This window comes from Talpa occidentalis, unplaced genomic scaffold, assembly GCF_014898055.3.
Source record: "Talpa occidentalis isolate TD23 unplaced genomic scaffold, MPIMG_talOcc4v2.1, whole genome shotgun sequence".
Classification (NCBI taxonomy): domain Eukaryota; kingdom Metazoa; phylum Chordata; class Mammalia; order Eulipotyphla; family Talpidae; genus Talpa; species Talpa occidentalis.
Window position 1 is genome coordinate 80,408,268 of NW_026555331.1, and position 25,619 is coordinate 80,433,886.

The 25,619-nt window shown below is 36.3% G+C and overlaps 2 protein-coding genes across 3 annotated transcripts in view; one reads left to right on the forward strand and one right to left on the reverse strand.

Moving 5' to 3' along the window:
- ZNF804B (zinc finger protein 804B) overlaps nucleotides 1-25,619 on the forward strand; it is an 800,208-nt gene that overhangs the window by 325,708 nt on the left and 448,881 nt on the right. The gene's annotated exons all lie outside the window — the stretch shown is intronic.
- TEX47 (testis expressed 47) lies at nucleotides 21,389-23,410 on the reverse strand. The gene is made up of 2 exons (XM_037507397.2): nucleotides 23,258-23,410; nucleotides 21,389-22,498 (listed from the first exon to the last, which is right to left on the reverse strand). The coding sequence occupies exon 2, from the start codon at nucleotides 22,355-22,357 to the stop codon at nucleotides 21,599-21,601; it is 759 nt and encodes a 252-aa protein (XP_037363294.1). The 5' UTR covers nucleotides 22,358-22,498; nucleotides 23,258-23,410; the 3' UTR covers nucleotides 21,389-21,598.

The following is a 25,619-nucleotide window of genomic DNA, read 5'->3' on the forward strand; positions in this document are numbered from 1 at the left end:
TGAATCAGGGGCTGAGCTGATTCTGGCTTTTTTTCTTACTTCAGCTTCATCATTTGCTGCCTTACAAATAGGCTTTCTCTGCCTCTGATAAATAATAATTAGTCCTGCTCACACATGTGCCGAGAGAGAGAGAGAGAGAGAGAGAGAGAGAGAGAGAGAGAGAGAGAGAGAGAGAGAGAGAGAGAGAGAGAGAGAACTAGCGGAGAGAGAGAGAGTGTGGGTGAAGGAGAGGGTGGCAGGGTCACAATCAAGTACAAACAGGGAGTTATGGGAAAAGACACTAAGATGCATGGACAGCTTCTCAGATGGGAGCCAGAATGAATCTGGGAAGAATGTAATTGGTAGAGAAATGATCTGTGTTATTTATGCAAGACTTTTCTTGTACTACACTGTTAAACTTAGTTCAATTTCTGTTTCTCCTACTTGACTGGGAGCGCTTTTTTTTTTTTTTTTTTTTTTTTTTTACTCCAAAGAATATTTTATTCATAATGCAAAGCCTCCATGAAAATCAAAAGTCCTCAAACTTGAGAAGGTCTTGTCTAACCTTGAAAGGACATTCAGAATAAATCAATGCCTCCTTTTGCAATTTTATTTATTTATTTATTTATTTTTTTTTTTTTTTTTATTCCACATGTAATACTTTTATTTTCTTTGATTCTAGTTTCTAACCTATATCATATCTTTCTGAAGAACTTATGAAAATAGTTCTTGCAGGGAATGTCAAGTTCCCTCAGGTTTTTTTTTTTTTTTTTTTTTTTTTTTTTTTTTTTTTTTTAATCTTAAATTTTATTTTTATATTCCCCCATACAATTGCAAACGCCCCATTCTGACCCCAATCCTTCCCCTCCCGCCCCCCACCCCCCAAAAAGTGTCTCTGGTTCATAGTTTTTTGTTGATTTTGATTTTCACTTTCTTATATTCATTTTCCTGGTCCCTTATTTAAGTTTTCTAGATTCCTGCTATGAGTGAGACCATCCGGTATTTTTCTTTTTCTTTTTGGCTTATTTCGCTGAGCATGATCCCTTCCAGCGCCATCCATGTTGCTGCAAATTGCATGTGTTTATCTTTCTTGAATGCTGAGTAATATTCCATGGTATATATGTACCACATCTTCTTGATCCAGTCATCTACTTTTGGGCATTTGGGTTGTTTCCAAAGCTTAGCTATTGTAAACAGTGCTGCTATAAACATAGGGGTGCAGGTGCTCTTTGGAATTGATGTTTCTGTGTCCTTTGGGTAAATACCTAGGAGTGGAATTGCTGGATCATATGGAAGCTCTATGTTTAGTAGGTCCAGAAATCTCCACACAGCTCTCCATAGTGGTTGGACCAGTTTGCACTCCCACCAACAGTGCAGAAGAGTTCCTTTTTCTCCACATCCTCGCCAACATTTGTTGTTGCTAGTTTTTTTAATATGTGCCATTCTCACTGGTGTGAGATGGTATCTCATGGTAGTTTTGATTTGCATTTCCCTGATTGCAAGTGATGTTGAACATTTTTTCATATGTCTGTTGGCCATTTGCATTTCCTCTTCAGAGAAGTTTCTTTTTAGCTCTTCTGCCCATTTTTTGACTGGATTATTTTCTTTGTTGTTGCTGAGTCTCATCAGCTCTTTGCAGATTTTTGTGATCAGTCCTTTATCATTAGTGTTGGGTGCAAAAATGTTCTCCCAGTTGGTGGGTTTCTCTTTGTTTTTGTTATTGTCTCTTTTGCTGTGCAGAAGCTCTTTAATTTGATGTAGTCCCAGCTGTTGATCTTTCTCTTCACTATCACTGCTTTGGGTGATGTGTCTGTAAAGATGTCTTTGATGTGCAAATCCCGTAGTGTTTCGCCTATATTTCCTTCTATGTATTTTATGGTTTCAGGTCTTATGTCTAGTTCTTTAATCCATTTTGAGTTGATTTTTGTGTATGGTGTGAGGTAGTGGTCAAGCTTCATTCTTTTGCATGTAGCGACCCAGTTTTCCCAGCACCATTTATTGAACAAACTTTCTTTGCTCCAATGCATAGTCTTTGCTCCTTTGTCAAAGATTAGTTGACCATAAATCTGTGGGTTATTTCTGGATTTTCTATTCGATTCCATTGGTCTGTATGTCTGTTCTTGTTCCAATACCATGCAGTTTTGATGATTATGGCTTTGTAGTATAGTTTGAAGTCTGGGAGTGTGATGCCTCCATTTCCTTCTTTTTTTTTCAGTAGAGCTTTGGCTATTCGGGGTTTTTGGTGATTCCATATGAATTTCATCAATAATTGTTCTATTTCTTTGAAGAATGCCATTGAGATTTTGATTGGAATAGCATTGAATCTGTATATTGCTTTTGGTAGGATGGCCATTTTAATAATGTTTATTCTTCCAATCCATGAGCAGGGGATGTCTTTCCATTTCTTTGTGTCTTCTTCTATTTCTTTTAACAGTGTTTTATAGTTTTCTTTGTATAGGTCCTTTACCTCTTTTGTTAGATTTATTCCCAAATATTTGATTTTTTTTGTTTCGATAATAAAAGGGTGGTTTTTTTGATTTCTTCTTCTTCAGATTTATTGTTTGTGTATAGGAAGGCTACTGACTTTTGCGTGTTGATTTTGTATCCTGCCACTTTACTGAATTGATTGATGAGTTGAATTAGTTTTTCTGTGGAGATTTTGGGGTTCTCTATGTATATTATCATATCATCTGCAAATAGTGATAGTTTGACTTCTTCTTTTCCTATTTGGATTCCTTGGATGTCTTTCTCTTGTCTTATTGCTCTGGCTAGGACTTCCAGTATTATATTGAAAAGCAGTGGTGAGAGTGGACATCCTTGTCTTGTTCCAGATCTTAATGGAATTGCTTTCAGCTTTTCACCATTGAGAATGATACTGGCTGTTGGCTTGTCATAGATGGCCTTTATGATGTTGAGGTATGTTCCTTGTATCCCAAGAATTTCAAGGGCTTTTATCATGAATGGGTGTTGCACTTTGTCGAAAGCTTTCTCAGCATCTATTGATATTATCATATGGTTTTTATATTTCTTTTTGTTGATGTGTTGGATAACGTTGATTGATTTTCGGATGTTAAACCATCCTTGTGCCCCTGGAATGAATCCAACTTGGTCGTGGTGAATTATCTTATGGATACATTGTTGGATTCTGATAGCTAAAATTTTATTGAGGATTTTTGCATCAGTGTTCATTAGGGAGATTGGCCTATAGTTTTCCTTTTTTGTGTTGTCCTTATTCGGTTTTGGTATTAGTGTAATATTGGCTTCATAGAACGTGTTTGGTATTGTCCCTTCCTTCTCAATTTTTGGAAGAGTTTGTGAAGGATAGGCACTAATTCGTCTCTGAATGTTTGGTAGAATTCATTTGTAAATCCATCAGGTCCTGGGCTTTTGTTTTTGGGGAGGTTTTTAATTACCATTTCAATTTCGCTCCTTGTAATTGGTCTGTTTAGGTGTTCTATTTCTTCTTTATCTAGCTTTGGGTGATTGTAGAGTTGTAGGAATTTGTCCATCTCCTCTAGATTGTTGAACTTGTTTCCATATAACTGTTCATAGTAGTTACTGATTATTCTTTTGATTTCTGCTGTGTCCGTTGTGATTTCTCCTCTTTCATTTATGATTCTGTGTATTTGTGCTTTCTCCCTTTTTTCCTTTGTGAGCCTGGCTAGGGGTTTGTCTATTTTATTTATTTTTCAAAGAACCAGCTCTTGGTTTCATTGATCTTTTGGATTGTTCTTTTAGTTTCAATTTCATTTATTTCTGCTTTGGTTTTTATTATTTCTTTTCTTCTACTGGTTCTGGGGTTTTTTTGTTGTTCTTTTTCTAGATCTTTGAGCTTCGAGATTAGGTTGTTTCTTTGAGTTCTTTCTTGTTTTTTGATGTGAGCTTCTATTGCTATATATTTTCCTCTTATTACTGCTTTTGCTGCATCCCATACATTTAGGATATTGGTGTCCTCCTTGTCATTCAATTCAAAGAATTTTTAATTTCTTCTTTGATCTCCTCGTTAGTCCAGTGGTCTTCCAGTAGTGTGGCTTTTAATCTCCATGAGGTAGGATAGTTCCTTGCCTTCTTTTTATGATTTATTTCTAGTTTGATGCCTTCGTGGTCAGAAAAGATGGTTGGTATGATTTCAATCTTGGTGTATCTGTTGATGTTTGTCTTGTGCCCCAGTATGTGATCGATCCTGGAGAATGATCCGTGTGCGCTTGAGAAAAATGTGTACTCCGTTTTTTTTGGGTTTAGTGTTCTATAGATGTCTGTTAAGCCCAAATGCTCTAGGTCCTTATTTAGAGCTTTAGTTTCTTTACTTATTTTTTGTCTTGTTGATCTATCCATTGTTGATAGTGGTGTGTTGAAGTCTCCCACTACATATGTGTTTTCTCTGATGTCTGTTTTCAGAGAGGACAACAGTTGTCTGATATATTTTGGTGCTCTTTCGTTTGGTGAGTATATGTTAATGAGTGTTATTTCTTCTTGAAGTATTGTCCCCTTAATCATAATGTAGTGACCATTGGGGTCTCTTTTTATTTTTTTGAGTTTGAAGTCTGTTTTATCTGATATAAGTATAGCTGTTCCTGCTTTCTTTTTGGCCCATTTGCTTGCAGGATTGTTTTCCATCCTTTGACTTTGAGCCTATTTTTATCTTTTGTAGCTAAATGTGTTTCCTGGAGACAGCAAAAGGTTGGGTTTTGTTTCTTAATCCAGGCTGCAACTCTGTGTCTTTTTATTGAAGAGTTTAGTCCATTTACATTTAGAGTTAATATTGATATGTTAGCATCTGTATTTGCCATTATGTTTGTCTTTCCTTTGATTTTATTTATTTATTCTTTTAATAACTTTTTTTTTTTTGGTCTTCTTTCGTTGTTATTCGTCCCTCTGAGGTTCTGGCTTTAGGATTCCTTGTAGTATTTTTTGGAGTGGGGGTTTAGTCGCAATGAAATTCCGGAGTTTCTCTTTGTCTGGGAAGGTCCATATTCTTTCTTCATGGAGGAAAGAGAGCTTTGCGGGATAGAGTATTCTTGGTTGGCATCTGTTTTCTTGGAGTCTGTTGACTATGTCCCTCCACTCTCTCCTTGCCCGTAGTGTTTCTTCAGAGAAGTCTGATGTCAGCCTGATTGGTTTTCCTTTGAATGTTATCTGTTTCTTCCCTCTTGTCAGCTTCATTATTTTTTCCTTGTCCTGGATTCTTGGGAGCTTTACTATTAAAGCTGTGTTTAATAGTAAACACAGCTGTGTCTTGCTGTGTTTTTCCTTTCATCGTGGAAGTTTGGTGTTCTTCTTGCTTCTTGTATATCAATTTTCAGCTCCTTCTTCTCATTTGGGAAGTTCTCTTCAATTATATCCATGAATATTTTCTCTGTTCCTACATCTTTCTCCTCTCCTTCTGGAATTCCTATAACTCTTATATTTCCTTTCCTCATGGAGTCAGATAGTTCCCGAAGTCTTTCTTCATTCTTTTTCCTTCGTACTTCTCTTTCCTTTTCTGTTTTGGTTCTTTTTATTTCTGTGTCTTCAAGATTACTTATTCGTTCTTCCATTTCATCTATTCTGCTTTCATTGCTTTTCCCAGAGTTCTTTAGTTCCTCCATTAATTCTTTGATCTCCTGCATTTCTCTTACTTCCCTCTTTAGGGACTCAATTTCCTTCTTCTGATCTATCACTTTTTTAATCATGGCAATTTTAAATTCTCTTTCTGGAAGGCTCAGAAGTTCTTCCAAGTTGCTGTCGTTGCAATCTGGGGAGTGGTTTTCTTTTTGTGGTGTGCTTCTTTCCTGAGGAGTTTTTAGGTTGCGTGTGGTTCTTCTACTCCCTACTGTCTGTTTTCTAATTTGTCGTATGCGTTGGGACACTGTGTTGCTCGGACTGACTGACATCTTGGGTGAACTTCTCCGCTCCCCTCTGGCTCTTCCAGGAGCCATCTCTGTCTTCTGGGGGAGCTTTCTGCTGGCTTTAGGCAGTTTTTACTGAAGAAATGTCCCTGTTCTCAAATGGCGAAGCGGGATGCAGTCCCTGCGCCTCCGGTTTCAGGCACACTCTTCTGCGCCCCCGGTCTGCCCCGGACGTGGGTGCCTGCTCCCTCTGTGGGCTCAGACTGCTGGTCGGAAGGGCCTTGCGTGGAATAACTTCCCGGCTGGCCACTGGGTCCTCCAGAAACCTGCCCTTTTCAAGCAGTCTTAAGAAATGTCCTGTCTTATAGGGTGTTAGTGACTTTTTTTTTTCCTGGTCGCTAGGTGGCGCCAGAGATCTCTCCTATTGTCCTTGGGGGGCTGTTTTTCGCCTCCCCCCACCCCGTGGGACAGAGAACAGAGCAGGAATGGTAGGGTACACCTCAACAGCTTTGGGGTGCTGTGTCTGCCTTGTGCCCCACCGTCGTGGAGAAACCACGCCCCGAATTTTCGTGCCCCGGGTCTCAGTTCAAAGCCCTCAGTTCCAGGACGCGGGCTGTAGCCCAGTTCAGTGGCGCGGGAAGGGCGCCTTTTGCACCGCTCCCGTGCCTGGGCGCCTGGTTCCTGCTCACTCAGGGAGGGACCTTCACCTCAGTGAGGACCTCCGCGCGTCTCCCCGCAAGCCTAGGTCGTCTCCCCGCAAGCCTAGGTCGCAGGCGCGGGGACCTGGGCAGCCCCGATCCCGGTCTGCACTTGCTTTTCAAGCGCGCCGAGCGCGCCGCGTTTCTGCGCAGGCTTACCGGCAGCCCGGGCTGTGTGCGCGTCTCCCGGGGTCTTTGTTCTTCTCTAATGGCGCCCGGAGCCGTTCGCTCACAGCCGCGGCGGATCCTGCAGGGTTCGCCTCAGCTCCCGTTCACGGGGTGTGGTGGCTGCAATAGTTCCTTTCCACTCACAGTCCCGCTTGCTGCGTCGTTTGTTCTTGTTGGCCGTTTTGGTTTGTTGTTTCCTCCTCTCTGCCGGTGGAGAGTGCCGCCTCTGTGGGCGGGGGAGGGGAGCAGGGTTCTGCGCTTCCCTCCCTTCTAGTCCTCTTTTATGGCCAGTTTCTTCTTCGGGCAGTTCGCTGGCGTCACCCGTTTATCTTCCGTGTCCCAGTTCTCACTGGGACCCGCCGCTTTTCCTCCCTATTCACTTTTTTTAATGGGAGATCTTACTCGCAGCGTCTCCTCACCGCCATGTTGCTCCGCCCCTCCTCCTGGGAGCGCTTTTATGAATCTTTTCGATTTCTCTAGTTTGGGTTCAGAGAATTGTATATATATATACATCTATAAACATATATGCACAGTTATAAACATCCATATTTATATCAAATATGTTTAACTAGAATTATATTTCAAATATATATATATACAGTTCTGTTTATGCAAGCATTTTATTCCTGTTCATCAACTGGGAATCATTTGCATCAGAGGTCTTTTCTGTAATACAAAGGAGACAATATCTTCTTATTTTTATGTGTAAACTATTTATACAACTATATTTTGGTTAATATTAACAGGAAGATTCAGATAATGCCAGAGATTTTAAAAATGGCACTTCTGTTAGTCTACCATGACTAACTTCTCTGACATGGCAATGATACACTGAATAAACAATTTTAACAACAGACATGGGTGAGTGATGCTCTTAAGAATTATCTTAACAAGTAGTTTTTATGAGTAAGAAGACTCTTGAGGAAAACACTCTCATTTCAACTTAATATTATATGAAAGCCTGAGACCTCTTTTAGTTTACAAAAAAAAAAATGCTGCTTGTATAAAAAGTCAATACTGAAATGTAAAACTTTTTTATTATTCAAATATTTTATTTTATATAATTCTTACATCTTTTTTCATCTTTGCACAATGTATGCATTTTCATTTTGGTTATATTCCCCATATAATTGCACCCCCACCTTATTTTGACTCTAGTCCTTTCTTTCCCCACCTCTCCCCCCTGAAATGTAAAACTTTTTTTAAAAAAGATTTATTTATTTATGTATACAAAAACTAGGGTACAAGCCAGAGGTGTGGAGGGTGAGAGGATTCACCAGAGACAGAGTGGGAAACAGAACAGGCAGACTGACTGAAGTACACTGCTGAGGCGAGCAGAGGGCAAGTCAGGAGAGGTCTGTTGCACTGTGTATGTAGTTCCCTGGCTGGGGATTGAACTCATGCTGCAGTGGTTGCGGAGAGCTTCATAGGTTGGGTCTTAACCCCTTATGTCACCAGGGAGTTCCCCTGAAATGTAACACTTTTAATTACCTCCTCTTTTATTTAGTGGAAGGAATATAGGATTTGCTGCAGTCAACCCATAAGAAAATAAATATTGAATACACCTTGGATGATGTCCTAGTTAAAAAAAAAAAAATACAAATTTCTTTGTCTCTTACTACCCATCACTCAACTGATTACCCATAAAAATCCAACCCAATAATTAACTAAAAGTCTTCAAATTTTTTCACCTGTTTGTGCTTTTTTGGAGACTGCAAAGTAGCATCCATCACTAAATAGGAGAATCTTCTGAAATATTCTGCACTGAGAATTAAGCAGTAAAGGTGTAGTATGGATTTCATTAGAGGGGATAAGTAAGATTTGGGCTATATCTAGTTATTGCCTTGCTGTTAATCAGAACAGTGCTATATTAAGTCTCTATCTACTTTCCTCATTTTCCATACTGAATGACTAGATTGGAATAGACAATATATAATACTCCTTCTCGTCCTAGTATTCATGTGCTATTTTTTTTTAATCTGTATAGTACTTTAGAGAGATGATAGTCACATTTCCAAACAGAGTAACTTTTAAATAGGGATGCTAATTATTGTTGAAGGTGGTAGAGATTCATTATATATATTTTCTTTAATTTTATGAATGAAACTTTTCAGAGACAGAGAAACATAGCTGTAGAAAATGCTGGCAATATTAAGGACACAGTGAAGGAGTAAATGAAACTTGATTACCTCCATCCTCAAAATCATGTTCTGTAAGTTTATTTTAATGAGTCACCTAAACGTGATTTGTGATAAAAACAATAGGATATAGTAGGAAGCAGAAAGAAAAGTTGGAAAATCTTGAAAATCCCTATGATTCATTTCAGTTGAAATGTTTTATTATTTTGTTAGAAATACCATATGAAATGTACTTATAATCAAGTTTAATAAATATACATTATAGGAACAAATGGTTCATGCATTTCCCATTATTTTGGAATATGCAATATTACTTTTTAAAATAATTAGTTTGGAAAATTGAGATTTGATTTTAATTTGCAATTTCCTAATATGCCCTGACTGGGCAAAGCAGCAGCAATCCAGATAAGGGCCAGAGAAGGGTAAATAGAATTTACACATGCAATGTGGTAGATCCATAACATAGACAAACACATGGCAAAATTTTGATCTTAAAAATACCACTGGCTCCACAATTTTCATAGTCGTATTACTTACAATAGCTAGGATATGGAAGCAGCTCAAATGTCTATCAACAGACAATTGGGTCAAGAAGATGTAGTATATACCCACTCTGGAGTATCACATAGCTCTAAGAAAGGATGAAATGGAGCTATTTTCAACAAAATTGTAGGTAATTTGAGGTAATTATGTTCAGCAAAATAAGTCAGAAAAATAAAAACTGTATCCTGGACATTTATATGGCAGATAGTTTGATAAAATAAATCACATTCAAAAAGCAGTGGACATCAATAGATACCTTTAGAACTCTAAAAATAAAAAATAAAATAAAAAAAATAAAAAATAAAATGAAGTGAAATTAAAAAAAATAAAAAAGAGGAAATGGGGAAGGGAAAGGGACAGGGAATACGAGAATTGGTGGTAGGTAAAACAAATACCTAGAGGATTATGGATGTCTTAGTGGTGGTGGTGATGTGGTAATATACATCTGAAGGGGGTGACATTATTCCTATAAATTATACACAGTGTTGTGAATCAATGTTACCTAATAAAAAAGTAAAATAAAAAAAAAACAGAAAGAAACAGGTTGAAAACCGACAAAAAAATAATAAATGTACATTATATTGCAACCCTCAAAAAATAATTTAATGTACAGACCCAGATACAGCAGGGAGTAATACAGCTGGGATTAAAGCTTTTTGAACATTTTTCCTTAAGTCTAGAAACATTAAGCTCCCTTTTCAAGTAAGACCAAAAATTATTTGAGGTTTATTGTTTTAGATTCATTTGATTTGTGGAGGACTTGTGGAAGAAAAATATAATATAATGAAGGATGACTGACAAGTCTTAAGAAAAATCATCATTGAGCCAACAAAATGACAGCTTTTTCTCTACTGGGAAAGAAGAATTTCACACTAGAGAAATATTATACAACCAGCTTCCTTAAGGTAATGGCAAGGACATATATCACTATAAGAAGGAAGGGAAAACCATTAAAAAGTTCCTTGTCAGTTTTCAAGGTCTTAGGAGGAATGATTACCTTTTAATTCATTTTGTATAACATATACAAATGAATAAATTTTAGATATAGAAGTCTAGTCTTTGGCATCTTCAGGGCAGTGTTTTCATTCCATAAAAATAAGAAAATACCAATGAAATGACTCATGATGTGAGCTGTGAAATCAGAGCTCACATATATTTTAAAGTCACATTCAGCACAGCTAGGTTTCTACTAAAAGTTAGAGCAATTGCTTATATAAATGAGTATTATTGACCAGTCCCTTAAAAAAAAAAAAAGATTTATTTATTTATTTATACGAGCACTGGGTACAGTCAGAAGCGCAGGAGGGTGAGAGAATTCACCAGAGTCAGAGCTGAGAGCAGAGCAGGCAGACTGATGAAGTACACTGCTGAGGGGAGCAGTGGGCAGCAGGAGAGGTCTGCACACCATGTGGGACACTCACCTGGTTGCCGGGGATCAAACCAGTGCTGCAGAGGCTGAAGGCAGCTTCACAACCCAGCGCTCAACCACTGCGCCACAGGGAAGCCCTGACCAGTCCTTCTTTTATAGAACTGGACAAATAGTCATCCGAGGGTCTTTAAGATATAAAACCATCTCTTTGCTATTTGCAACTGAGTAGAGCTCTTTTACCTTCGGGCCATGGTTGGCATCTAATCTCATTAGAAAAGACAGATTCCATCTTTGAAACCAGAATAAATTAGTGGCCCTTTTTTTTAGTATAAATGATAGAATCTTAAGTTGGACCTTCACATCAACTGTTTCATCACCAGCCAGGGAGCTACCCACATGGCGCAGCAGACCTCTCCTGTCTCACCCGCTGCTCCCCTCAACAGTGTATTTCAGTAGATCCACCTGTTCTGCTCCCCACTCTGTCTCCCCACTCCCCACTCTGTTCTGCTCTCCACTCTGTCTCTGATAAATCCTCTCTCACACACACCCCCTGCATCTCTAGCTACACCTCTGTTCTACAAAACAATAAAATATTTTTAAAAAATACTGCACCTTGCTTCTGCCTCCACTACATTACCTAAGATGCTTTTTCCATGTCACCAATGAAATCCTTGTCAATACATCTACATCTTAATTCTTCTCTTACTTGGCATCAGCAACTGATGCTATTGCGTACTCTCTTCTTTAGGAAATGTTCTTTTCCTTTGGCTTCAGTGACACAACCCTCATCCACTTTTCTCTCTTAGTTTTGGCAATTTAAATAAAAATATGTCTTCATAGACTTCTTTGTAGGTATTTGTGTTTCTGCCCTTGGCTTTACTCAGGGTTTTTTTTTTTTTTCCTTTTCTTTTTATTAAACTTTTTATTTTTAAAAAATTGTTTATTTTTTTCTCATGTGTAGTCCCCATAAATCTCCCACTACCACCTCACTTGTGAAACATCACCATGGTCCCATGTAGTCGAATATATTATCATTCATTTTAAAAATTATCACCCATTTTAAAATTTCAGCCATATTTTTGAGAAACCATTCAAAAAAGATAAACACATGCAATTTGCAGCAACATGGATGGCACTGGAAGGGATCATGCTCAGCGAAATAAGCCAGAAAGAAAAAGAAAAATACCGGTTGGTCTCACTCATAGCAGGAATCTAGAAAACTTAAATAAGGGACCAGGAAAATGAATAACTATAAGAAAGTGAAAATCAAAATTTACTCAGGGTTTTAAAGAAGTCTCTCTTCACTCTGTATACTTAAGCTGGGTGATTGCCCTCCTTCTGAATCCTGTCATTTACAGTGATTTCCAAGCCTCCCGCTCTGTACGGACCTGTCTCCTGAGCTTCAGGGCAATATAGCCAACTGTCTACCAGATAGGTCAATATTTATGTTTCTCAGACACCTCAAATTCAGTATGTTTAGAATGGAAAACTTCATCTCACTCCCTATAGTACTGCACCCTACTGCTCCTCCAGTATTGCCTATCTCAGAGAATGGCACTGTCATAATGCTGGGAGTTTAGTCCTCAACTCCTCTCTGTTCTTCACATTCCTCTTTCAGTCAGATTCCGATATATATGACATATCTCTTAATTTTTGCTGTCTTTTTTCTGTTATTGTTGTCATTATCTCTCTATTGTTGTCATTATCTTCCTGTCTTCTCTCTCCCTGATTATGGTAATAGCCTGTGTGCTGTATTTATCCATTATAGTCACCTGGTTTTCTTCCAGTTTCTTCTCCCCAATCCAAATGGTCTTCCTTTAATGCATATCTAATCATAACATTTCTCTAATTAAAACATTATTGTGTCCCATTTCACTTGAGATGCAGTCATGGTACTTTTATAGCTTTAAGTGTCTCTACTATGCCTAACTATCCGGTCTCATCTCTTATGATATCCCTTCATATTTAATGTCTTGCCTTTTTGAAATTCTTTTATTTCTTCCAGCACTATATGACTCTTCTTGCCTTTAAATTTTAGAACAGCCCCTGCTAGTGTGTGTGTGCGCTTGTGTATTCTCTGAGTCCTCTGCCAGGAACATTTACCTCCTACTCTTTGTCTTTTATTTGACTCACTTTTATGTAACTTTTAGAAATGCTTGTATCTTTCTTCCTTAAAGGCATCCTTTCATCTGCCAAATTAGGTGAAGTTAGGAAATCATTGCCATCTATATATTTTCTTTTACATGTCTGAAATAGAGTGAATGCATTCTATGGTGTAAATTATCCTTATTTGTTTATGATTACAGTGTACCGTGATCTCTGGTGCCTGACAAAATGCCCAGTACACTTTTTCAGCTTATACTCACTATTGACAATGCACAGAGATAATGAAACTCAAGGTATGTCCTGTTGTTACATAGCCAATTAAGAGAGACCATGAGAAAGCCATTTCAATATAATGCCAAAGAATACCTTTTCACCAAAATTTTTGTTATGAATGGAATAAATGCTATGTCAGTGAATTTGGGGAGGACCCCATGTAGTCTGTTATGTTTTTGTGTCTTATATGACCCCCTAACACATGATTTAACATATAGGAGGTGATCAAATTATAATTATTTAATTAATATTTTGAATGACTTTTGTTTAACTAAAGGAAGAAATTAAGCTCAATAAGCACTGATGGTGTTATATTTGGCTCTGCTGAATGTGGACATAAGATAAAGGGAAGTTGTGGTTGTGATTTTCAGTATATTCTTTGGAACACTTTCTCCTTTAATTCATTTTAATTTTTCAAACTTTTATTCACTTTTCTTTCCTAGAAGTTAATATAACAGAAAATATATATAAGTACTTAGACATTTCAAAAACATGTAAGATTTAATATAATGTATTTGCTCTATACTGCATTCAAAGGTATTGAAATTGAAATTGCCAAATAAAATATCAGGTTTCAACCTGGTATAGCCATGTCAGTAATTGAAAGTAAGTTTTCCCCTACAAACTCCAATACTGCCTGTGTATTTCCTATCTCATGGATAATAACATCTTGTTGGGAAAACTGGAAACTTAATATATTTGACACTTTATCTTCTTTATAACCTGTGTTTATTTACCTGCTAATTAACTCTCAAATTGGTCTCCTTCGATCCATTTCTTCAATCATTCATCTAATTCAAACTATTCTCCTCTTGTGCCAGAAGAGTATAATAATGTACTCACTGTCTGTCTGCACCAACATGTCACCTGCCAGTCCATTCTATACTCAGCAGCCAAATCAATCTAATTATGGCTTACTTAAAATCTTGAATGGCTTCCCATCAACCTTGAAGAAAAATGCCCCACACTTTACTGTTCCTTCTGACTCCACAGTGCCACCAAACTTGGTATTTACTTGTCATAATCTTATAGATTTCTGGTTTTTCAGTTTCTCTCCATCTCTGCACTAAAATGGATTCAACTAGGATAATTTTTTAAAGGAAAATGTTGAGATGGCCCAGGGGTATTCTCTGATAGGATGGGATAATCATTCGTTTCAACACTAGGGTTCAGAATGTTAATAAAAAAAAAAAACCTTATTCTTATCTTCTGATGGACTTATTGTAAGACAGACAGGCCTTTCCATTTAGACACATTTTGGATAACAGCACAAGGGCTTCATGGAATTCTTTATTGTTCTTGGAAAGCCTAGGATATAGAAGAACACAGGCCTCAAAAGGAATGAATTGCTGTGCCAAGGACATATAATGGGTTAGTAATAGAGCGTGTAACATTTGTCATTCATTTCACTTCAATGTTCTTTTCATTTTTCTTTATTCTGATTTTGATTGGAAGAGTATATGCTCAAGAATTGTCACTATATAGGACAGAAAGCAAAAATCAACTAAAACATTACAATGTGTGTAGTTTTTATCACAATAAAGTTGGTTGTGGAGAAGTTTATTGTTTTTGCCTTGAAAACTTATGGTATAAACTGGGAAGAGAGAGAGAGGAGGAAGGTCAAACTTAAGAGATTTATGAGGTGGTCATTACACTAGAGTTCATTTTGGTAAAATATAAATATGTTCAATACTGAGATTTTTATCTCTTCTTCCATAAATAGAGATTGTACATTTAATGTACTGTTTTTAAATAGTATTTAAAAAATGCTTAACATTTTAAAAACAGATCAGACACATGAACTATATAATTAAAATATAATCAAATTAATACTCTAACATTAAACTAAGCAAATGGAGATAATAGATAAACATTGTATGTATCAAGTATATATCTCAAAGAACAGATAAGTGTGATTAATGAAACAAGGACTTAAAGAACATAAAGAAGGCATCTTCAAATATGGAAAAAAAAACACATATACATTACTAGTGGCTTGCTCAGATGCTCCCACAGGAAAGGGTATTTTTAATCCAATGAATTGGGAATGAGCTCCTATACTTGGCTCAGTGAGTAGTAATATACAAATATAAAAATTCAGCTGAATCACTTCCAGGATGTATTCTTGGTATGCTTCCAAATTGGAGTGAGAGAAATAATTATGTGGGTAAAGCTGAAGATTTCTGATAAAGTGGAATGATTGTATTTTGCTATTTTAAAGAGCTTCTTTGACAAAGACCAAAAGCTGATCAATCATATAGGAATATTCTAATAAATTGAATTTTACAACCATTTGATAAAAGTATAATTAACTTGGTGGAGAAATACTTATGGGTAGTTTAAATGTCTTTTTAAAATGAAGCACTAAAGATACAACTAACAAAAAAACAAAACAAAACATGGTATTTGCTTACAGGTGCTGGCATGGAAATGAATCTGCAAATAAACAACAGCAATATGAACCAAAAAAAATGTTAGAATGTGTTTGGTTATATTCACATGTACAATGAGAGTAAAAATATTTCTTGAGTTTGCCAGGATTCACAGAGGAAATAAAATTTGATTGATAAGAAGAATTTTGCTAAGAAAAATGAGGAAGTTAATTAAAGGCAGAGAGCCTGTATATAGTGGGAAGCCACTAGAAAATAAAGTGTGAGAAAAGAGAATGGTGGGCCCCGGGTATCTCAGTGTGCCAGGATCAGAGAATCAAGGCTTTGCAGATCGTGATAGAATTTTGATTTTGACCATGGAGGAGAATTGAGAACCATTGAAAGACTTTGATTAGAGGGATAACTCTATTGAGTGCTTACTATATATGTGGTAAGATCTCTACATTATTTCATGCGGCACCCATAATCAGTTCTTTAATGTAGATGCTCATTCATTTTGTAGAAGTGGAAAGTGAGGTGCAGAAAAGTAAAGTAAAGGCTCTACAAAGTTGCAGAAATAGGTTTCAATACCTCGCTACGATTCTCTTTGCAATACTACCTTTTACTTTGAAATATATGATAAACTAGGAAGACAGAGATAAGGAAGGAAGAGATAAGGGAGAGGAGATCAGCGAGGGAGATCCCTAAGGAGGGCACAGAGACAAGGGCAGACACTTGAAATTCTGTGGAAAATGTGTAGAACGTGTTTTGCTTGGTTACAGTGATAAAAACAAAGGGAGGCAATGAGGATAAGGTTTAGACTTCTCATTTGGTGACAGTATGGACAGTTTTTTTTAAACCTTATTTGTTTGGGCCTCCCCGGTGGCGCAGCGGGTTCAGTGCTGCACTGTGAAGCTGTCCGCAGCCTCTGCAGCGCCTGTTCGATCCCGGCCGGCCAGGAAGATTCCCACATGGTACAATAGACCTCTCTTGTCTTGTCTGCTGCTCCCCTCAGCAGTGTCTTCGGTCCGTCTGCCTGTTCTGCTCCCTGCTCTGTCTCCGGTGAGGTCTCACACACCCCCGCGCCTCTGACTGTACCTCCGTTCTTGTATAAATAAATAAATATTTTAAAAAATAAAACTTTATTTGTTTATTTTATAGCAACAGGGAGTACAAATGGAGAGTGGGTTGAAGGAATGGTAGTGGCAGGGAATGACACATTATATTTAGAGGATGTGGAAATCCAGTTGACTTCTTGAGCATGCACTATGTGAGAATTGAAGCACAGGAGTGGGATGCAGTAGGTAAAAGAATGCTTAATGTTAAAATCAGACCCCTAAACATGACCACAGTTTCAACTGGAGAAATGGAAATAGGGAACTACTATTATCAACTCTTGTTTTTACTGTTAGTAAAAGTTAATGTCTTTATGTCTCAGAATATTTATCTGCAGAGCAAGAGGAGTAGAGCATATATTTGAAAGGAGTTCTTTTTGTATTTTCTTAAAATCTGTGCAATTTCTGGGCCTCCCCGGTGGCGCAGTGGTTGAGCGCTGGGTTGCGAAGCTGCCCGCGGCCTCTGCGGCGCTGGTTCGATCCCTGGCTGCTCCCCGGCCACTGGAGGAGGGTCCCACATGGCGTGCAGACCTCTCCTGCCGCCCGCTGCTCCCTTCAGCAATGTACTTCGGTCCTTCTGCCTGCTCTGCTCCCTGCTCTGGCTCTGGTGAATTCTCTCACCCTCCTGCGCTTCTGACTGTACCCAGTGCATGTATAAACAAACAAACAAACAAACAAATAAATAAAAAACATGCCTCTATAAAAAAAAAAATCTTCAAAAAAAAAAAATCTGTGCAATTTCTATATTGTAGAAATCCTATCTGTAGGTAATCTGAAAATTTACATAATTGGCCACAAGGGGGAGAACTGTAATTCCACATTAAGCTATTTACTACATTATGAAATATCTAAAAGTATTTTGCTGTATGAAGTTGGTAATAGGCTATCTTATTACCCCGTCCTCGTAGAAGTTGGGGGAATTCTATTTCTAGGGATAGATTTAACTGAATTGAAATGTGGGTTTGTGTTGCTGAAGTTATGCTAAAGTCACTGAACGTAACTTTTTTTTTTTTGTATTAAATAATAATTCTCCATGAAGGAATCCAGATGCCTCTAATTAAAATGAAACTAGCAGACAATTTTAAATTCACCCTGGGAGGCTTTTTCCTTCCAAATAACACTATTTTAGTTATCCTTCCAGGAAACTATAACCTTCCTGAAAGTGCTCGGATGCTCTGAAATAGGCATAAGATTAGTGTGTCAGTCTATTGTAAAAGTACCCATATCAAACAAAAGGATTAGAATGGTGCTGGCCTCACCATTTAAATGGTAGATGTTCATTGAATATACGTGAGTATATGTGGTATGAACATTTAATGTGTATTCAGTGTTGAAATACTGGTTTTTGGTTTGGGTTAATTCCTGTACTCTTGTTTTATATAAAGTTTTATTGTAAGGAAACTATAAATGCTATTGGGTTGAAAATTACCTCTTGGGCAGCCCAGGTGGCGCAGTGGCTGAGCACTGGGCTGCGAAGCTTCCCGCAGCGTTTGCAGAGCTGGTTGGATCCCTGGCCGGTGAGGGTCCCACAGACCTCTGTGCGCAGACCTCACCTGCCACGCTCGCTTGCTCCCCTCAGCAGTGCATTTCATCAGTCTGCCTGTTCTGCTCCCCGCTCTGGCTCTGGTGAATTCTCTCACCCTCCCGCGCTTCTGACAGTACCCAGTGCTTGTATAAATAAATAAATAAATCTTATATTAAAAAAAAAAAAGCCGTGGGAAAAAAGAAAATTACCTCTTGAGTTTCCCTGAGGCTTAATGAGTCATTATTTTTGGATTTGATCAAATTGAATCACACTTATAAGGTATGGATATTTCACTTCTGTATTTTATAATATATGCTGAAACATGCATAACTAAATGTGTTGTCTTCTTTAAAGACATGATATTACTGTGATATTCGTGGCCTACATAGAAATCTCATTAATGAAAATTCCTGGAAACATATTTGTGTGTTCCCCCTTAGAGACAATGTCTGTCACACTGTTTTCAATATGTCCAGTGACAGTGGACCTTCCTAAGAGAGTTAGAGCAACATCTAAAAACATGTTTCCATGAAAAAATGTTGACTATTAAGGTCACCAATTAAGGTGGAGTATATATAATTTGGAGATGAAAAAAAATACATTAGGCTAAAATATTTAAGCTCCTTTAGATTTATAAACCTCATAGTTCATTTTCTGTTAAAGACTCACAAAATGTTTCCAGCAATGTTGTCACTAGTATAAGTATAAACCCTGCTAAGGTGACTACTAGAAAGGCTAACTTTCATTTGTATAAATGCATTCTGTCATGCCCCCCTAAAATAACTAAGCATATAAGTAATTCAATTTATTTAGACTTGATTTTCCAATTATTTTCATAGTTGATACTTTGTGAATCTTTAAAAGTAAAGAAACAGTATACTAAGTAAATCAAATATATTATTTAGGTATTTAACATTCTTTAAAAATGTCTCATATTTTTAATGTTTTTCTTTGGCTTAATGTATTAATTTCTTATCAGTATTTCTCATACCAGAACGTGTTATAGACCAATAAATAATCTCTGATGCAGAGTTTGGGGGATACACATCTTACTACTACTTGTAATTCAGTGACAGCACAATGATTGATCCACTAGTAAATATTTTACTACTTGATATTTTGTAAATATTAGCTAGATGATTGAATAAATAATGTGACATAGTCTATCTATGTATATCTATCTGTCTATCTAATTTATCTGTTATCTCTCCACCCGCCATCCACCCATCCTTCAAATTGTTTCTAGACTTCTGCGTAATCATTCACGCAAAACATAGTGGGTTAAATCAAATAAACCTTTTAGGTTGTTCACAGATCTATAATTTCAACAGGGTTCAGTAGGAACAGTTCATTTTCACTGTTGAACATAGTGGCAGTTGAGTTGGCTTGAAATTCAAGGTTGTCTAGAGGCAGAAATTTGGAATCAACTCATTCACTCACTGTTGGGTGAGAACCCAAATGGGGATGTTATCTGAAAACCTGCTTAGTAAGAAGTAAGAAAGACTTTAAGAGAACAAATAAGAAAGTAATCTCTGTATGATTCTTGAATTCAGAAAACAAAACCTAAACTTTGGAAATATTTCCAAAGCTTAAATATTCTGAACTATGTAATACAGAATATAGAGGCCACTGTATAACTAAAGAACACAATAGCTTTTTGATATGACCAGGAAATACACTATCAGAAGGCATTGTATTCTTTTATGCAAAACAACTTATCAGTGATAAATGTTTGCCTGGTGCTGTGGATACAAAATGGTATACAGAAGACAGGGTTCCTGCTACTTATAAAATTAATTTCTATATGACTCCACATAAGGTAGACAAATTGGTTGTTTTTGCAATATACTTCTTATAAAGCTATTCATAGTGTGCAATTTCCATGACTAATTTCAAATTATCTCTCCCTTCCTATTCCTGAGATTAATATTTTTTGTATAATTTGGATTTGATCAAATTAAATCACACTTATAAGGTATGGATATACAATTTAAAATTTAATGAGAAAGTTTTAATAGAATTTTTCTTTTTAAAAAAATATTTATGCATACAAGAGCTGTGGTATACACCAAGGTGCAGGAGGGTGAGAGGATTCACCAGAGACAGAGTGGGGAGCAGAACAGGCGGATCCAATGAAATACATTGCTGAAGGGAGCAGCAGGCAAGACAGGAGAGGTCTGCTGCACCATGTGGGTCAGCTCCCTGGCTAGGGATTGAAATCATGCTGCAGTGATTGCAGATCATTTCATAGTGCTGAGACTCAACCCCTTGTGCCACCAGGGAGGCCCATAATGAAAAATTTTATTTTTAAAAAATTTAATTGTTTAAAGAATTAAAGATATTAACATATTGATAACCTCAATCATATTTACCTCAAATTACTTCAATATCTTATGAACAACTTTGAATTTAATGGAAGAAATATTGTTGTAGCATTTCAATTCCATTTCAATAAACAATAGTTTATTGATTTTCAGTCTCTGGGTAAAAACAATTTTAGTATGCAACTAAATTTTTCAAATTCAGACAATTTTGCTTCAATAATTTGATATAAGAATAAAATTTATGAAAAGATATTCCTATTTTCAAATTTTATGATACAGATTTAAATGTAGAGTGGTGTGTGTCACTTTTACTAAAACTTGAAACTTTATTCAATTTAGAAACAGGAAGAATATGTTTTAGACAAAGTAAAAAGTAACTCTTAAGGAAAAAGTATATAAAGTATAATTTTTAATTTATTAAATATTAAACACCAAATATTAATCAGCAATATGTTATGTACACTGAACTGTGAAAAAGACACAGGTAACCACCAGTGGCATATTGTAGTGACAAAATGAGTTTCCAGGTAAAAAAAGGAATAGAGAAAATGCTTATCAAAGAAGTAACACTTGTTCTAGGCTGAATGAATACAAGAGGTTAGGATGGCTGAGTAAAAACAGTTGAAAAGGGAAGGAGAAAATAAATGTTGATAGTATCAGATAGAATCCATTTAAAAATATCTACTTATAAGGTGGACTATGGGGAACCCAAACAAAAGGTCAGGAAAAAGACAAAACTTACAGATATTTTCCCCTATTCTTAGGTTAGAAGCAACTCAGGGATGGTATTTCCTCCCTAAAATTTGAACTCCCTAGAGTGGTGTGCTCTGTGGTGACACCCACCTATAGGATGTTATTATGAGAATATTTGTATCAAGTGTTTGCCCTTTAAATTTATTTTTCTTCCAAAAAGTGATTTCATCAAAGTAATGTTAACATTTGAGAATTTATTATGCACTTATCAAACCATTCCACCTATTAAAATCAGGTATTGAATTAGCATCAGAGCAAACAAATCAATTTCCAATGTTACATTTAATAAATTTCCTTTGTGTATATTGCAATGTTTTGTCCCTTTTTTGAGAAGAATAAAGGTAGAGATAGCTTCCTTTATTTAGGTAACAAATTCTTTGGGAGATTTGATCCCATCATCTCTCTGCAGTCTAGAAACGGGACGGAGCGGGCCATACAACCTCGGAATCCAGTGTGACATGTATAGGCTTCTTATACATGCTTATGAAAGTTTCTGGATCCATGAACTCTTCACTCTTGCACAGGTACTTTATTATTTGTTCTGAGAGGAGTAATTCAGGTGCAAGTTGGTGCAAGTTATCTCCTGGACCTTTAGTGCCCACTTTAACAGTCTTAAAAAGGAAAAGTGCCAGTTTATGAGTTAGGGTGAGAAACTCAGTGATCACCTCCTCTAGGGACTGCGACTGGGTCACATCATCAAGATACAGGACTGGTACATTTATTACTGAAATGTGCCATTGCATGAAGAACCTTGTTGGGATGTTATGGGACACTACTATAATTTTCATTCTTTGAATAAAAAAATTTCCTTCCTTTTTATGTTGAAGATAATCTAAAAGAATTCGGGAGAGGCTACCACTGGAGGACTCAAGGATATACAGCATAGAACTAGGATATAAAAGCAATAATCCTGTCACTATTTCTCCTAGGCGACGTTTTGAAATTGACTGAAATATTTGTTCAAAGTAATCAGAGATATCTTTTTTTTCTGTGTTTGCTGCTAACTCAGCCACTAGAAACATCCTATGAAGAAGGAATTTCTTTAGATGTAGTCTTTGCTTCTCTTCAAGTAAATGCAAGTAATTGCCACGTGGAACTTGTGGTAGTAGAGGACTTTCCAATGTCAAAGGCTTTTTGCTGTTTTTTCGGGGATGGACTGAGAAGGACATAATAAGTCCTATTACCCTTTAGAGGATTCCAGTTTTTTTTTGTTTGTTTGTTTGTTTTTTAGTTTTTCATACTATTTACATTTTCAGGATATCTCTTCAGTGATGAGCTCTTTCTTATTTTCATTTTCTTCTGGAAAATTACTGGAAAAAAATTACTCACTTAGTTTGCCACATGCTATTGAATACCAAAAGCCTTTAGCCTTTCCATTATTATCATAAACAATGTCTTTGAAATGCAAAAGAATGCACAAACAAGAATTAGAGGTTTTTTTATGTAAAAAAATGAAATAACTAATACATCCTAGAAAAGTAAAAAAACTAATGAACAGGGGTGGGAAGAATAGTGAACTTACTTTTACTTTACTCAAAACTTACTTTTGTTTACATAATTATTTTCTCCTCAGTGTTATAGTATATTCTATCTCCATCCCGTCTAGCAGTGACACATACACACACACACACACACACACACACACAGAGGCAGAGATGAAATATTTTTGTATTTATGAAAGGTAACTGTAAGTTTTATAATTTTGAATATCTGTAGGAATATATCTGCTGACAGTCATTGACAGCAATAGCAGCAGCATTAAAATGTCTTTATGTAACGGTGATTGCAGATTTTTCTTGATTTTTAAAAGTGGTATTTTTATGATAATTCCTTAATTTCTTTTATAAATTTAACTTGTCAATGATTTTTTTTTTAATTTAGGTTTCTCTTAAGTCTTAATTGGCTTGTTTAACCTTTACTCAATGCAATAAAATTTAATAATGTTTGGATAAGAACAGTAAACTGTTGAATAACAAGTTTTGATTTTTTTGTCTTATCAACAAACCTCAAAATGACTCTTATTTTTTGTTGTTATAAAAATAAAAAAAAAATCTGTTTTTCTCACTTACTCTTCTTACAAATCTTGTCTTCTCTCCAGATCAACATAACATTTATTTCTTCAAGTGCTTCTTTCTTTTACCTCCTTGAAGTCCGAAGTATCCTCCATCACTCTTCCAACTGCCAATGTCTTGGGTGCTCCCTGCTGTCCAGTGTTCTATCTGATTTCCATAATGCCTCAGTGAATCAGAATATCAGTAGTGTTAAAGGGCCAGAGTGTGCTAGCAATTCCTATTTTTTTTTTTTTAACAGGGTATTCAAACCTCAACATCCCCGTAGAGGAAATGAGGACTTCATTTTAGAATGACATCTTTAGCCAGGTGCCTTTGTAAGTCAGATGTGGAAATGTACATTTTCCAGACATATTCTTTTCCTTTTATCTCTTTCTCCACAAAAATATCTCCCTACTCTGTGTACCACTTCTGCACTAATTGAAGACTATAAGAACCCAAATCTGATTCTGTATAATGGTGACTGTTCTTATACAGTGTTAGTGTTTAAATTTTAATAGCATATAAATCATTTATCTTAAAATTGCTTTTATGTGAACTTTAAATCCTAATTTTAAAACAAGAATAGAAAATAACTGTATTTGATTTTCAAAATTAAATCTTAGAGTACTGTTTTCTTCCCTCAACTTCAAGTGTTTGTGTTTTCCAGATAAATCATCTGGCTTTTATCATATATAATGATAAATTATTCCAGAAATTAAAGACTGAGAGGAGACTTAATTCCTTAATTGTTTGATACATAAGAATTGGCTATAGTTCACAGTGCTTCATTTCATCAGTCCCTGAAATGATACACTCTTTCCAAAGGGGCACAGAAACCTTGTCATTTGCCATGTTTGGATTATTCTCACCCTCATTCTTTTTTTACTTTGCACAGTGTAATTGTGTTGACCATAACATCCTTGTAGGCCTTCTCTCCTCCCTTGGTTTCTATGACTTTGAACTTCCCTGAATTTCTCTCCAAATCTCTATTGTGGCCTAGTCCCAATCCTTCTCATGCCCAACTCTGGGCGATGCTGAGGCTTTGTGCTCATTATGTGGACTGCTCATTCTGACCTGGGAGGTTCATGTCACACTTGCCTCCAAATCTCTTGATTGACATTGCTGATTAATCATGGAGTCTTTCCTGTAAAACCCCATCTAATTTACCAGATCCTTAATTTAAGGCTCAAGACAGAGTTAACTAGTTTGTTGGGACTGACAATGATGAAAAAATGTATTTCTATCCTAGTATTTTCTCTACATAGAAGATTCTTGAATTGTAATTTAATTTATAACTCTTCCCCTTGTATGTAGCTCAACCTTTCAAATTTAAAATGGCAACATTTCAAACTATTACTTTCTGTATTAAACATATTTCCTTTAACAAATACCCCATTTATGTCTCAGTTTACTTTTTTTTTAACTCTCATTTCCCATGCCAGCATTCCTTGGTGTAATCTTTTCGTGTTTCATAAAATTTACTCTCCAATTCTGTTACTAAATTTTTACATTCAAATTGAAATATATCAAGAGATCCTGATTTTAGACTGCCTCCTTTGTAGTTCTAGCTCTTTATTTGGATTATGAGAGTTTTAAGCCACAGTCTTTCTTTAGAGATTTTATTTTTTTACCTCATCTATTCAACTAAGATCATGAAATTTTAAGAGATTTTGAACTACTGCTTCACAAACTTCAATTTACAAACACTTCCCTGAGAATTTCCTCTCAATAGAATGTTATGAGAGGGAGATTCAGAACATTACCAGATTGGTTTCTGGCACTACTCCCAATCCCCAGTGATAGATTTTACCAGAGACAAAAAATGGGGACTTGCAACTTACTGCAGGGCCTGTTAGTTAGTACTGACACTGGTCAAAGGCAGTGGAAGAATTATAAGACTTTGCCATCCAGAAACATGTACAAACTCAAATTAGCCTTTCATACATAGATTAAATGACACCAATTTATTCTTTATGACACCGTTCTTAGTGTAGCACAGTCTTTTTCTTATTTTTGCCTCTTTATATAAAAAGAGCCCACATGTGATTTTCTGCCATGTATATTTTGTTTCCCTTTTTTTCATGTATTTTGGTTCTTCCACTAATAGAAAAATGATTCATTTTAATTCCCCAAAATATCACCAAAGTCAAAATATCACCAAGTCATCCCTTCTTCATAAATGTGATAGTCTCTTAATTGGCCTTGGTATAAAACCTATTTATACCTGTGAAATTGTCATTTCTGTAAGTTAAAAATTGTCTGATGCTGACAATTTTGTGTGGTGCAACCTAACACATTTAAAAACAATAGTTTTTATTCTGCATTTTCTCAATGTATTTTTCCACTTCTTGATAGATTTTCAGTTGTGGGATTGCTTTCT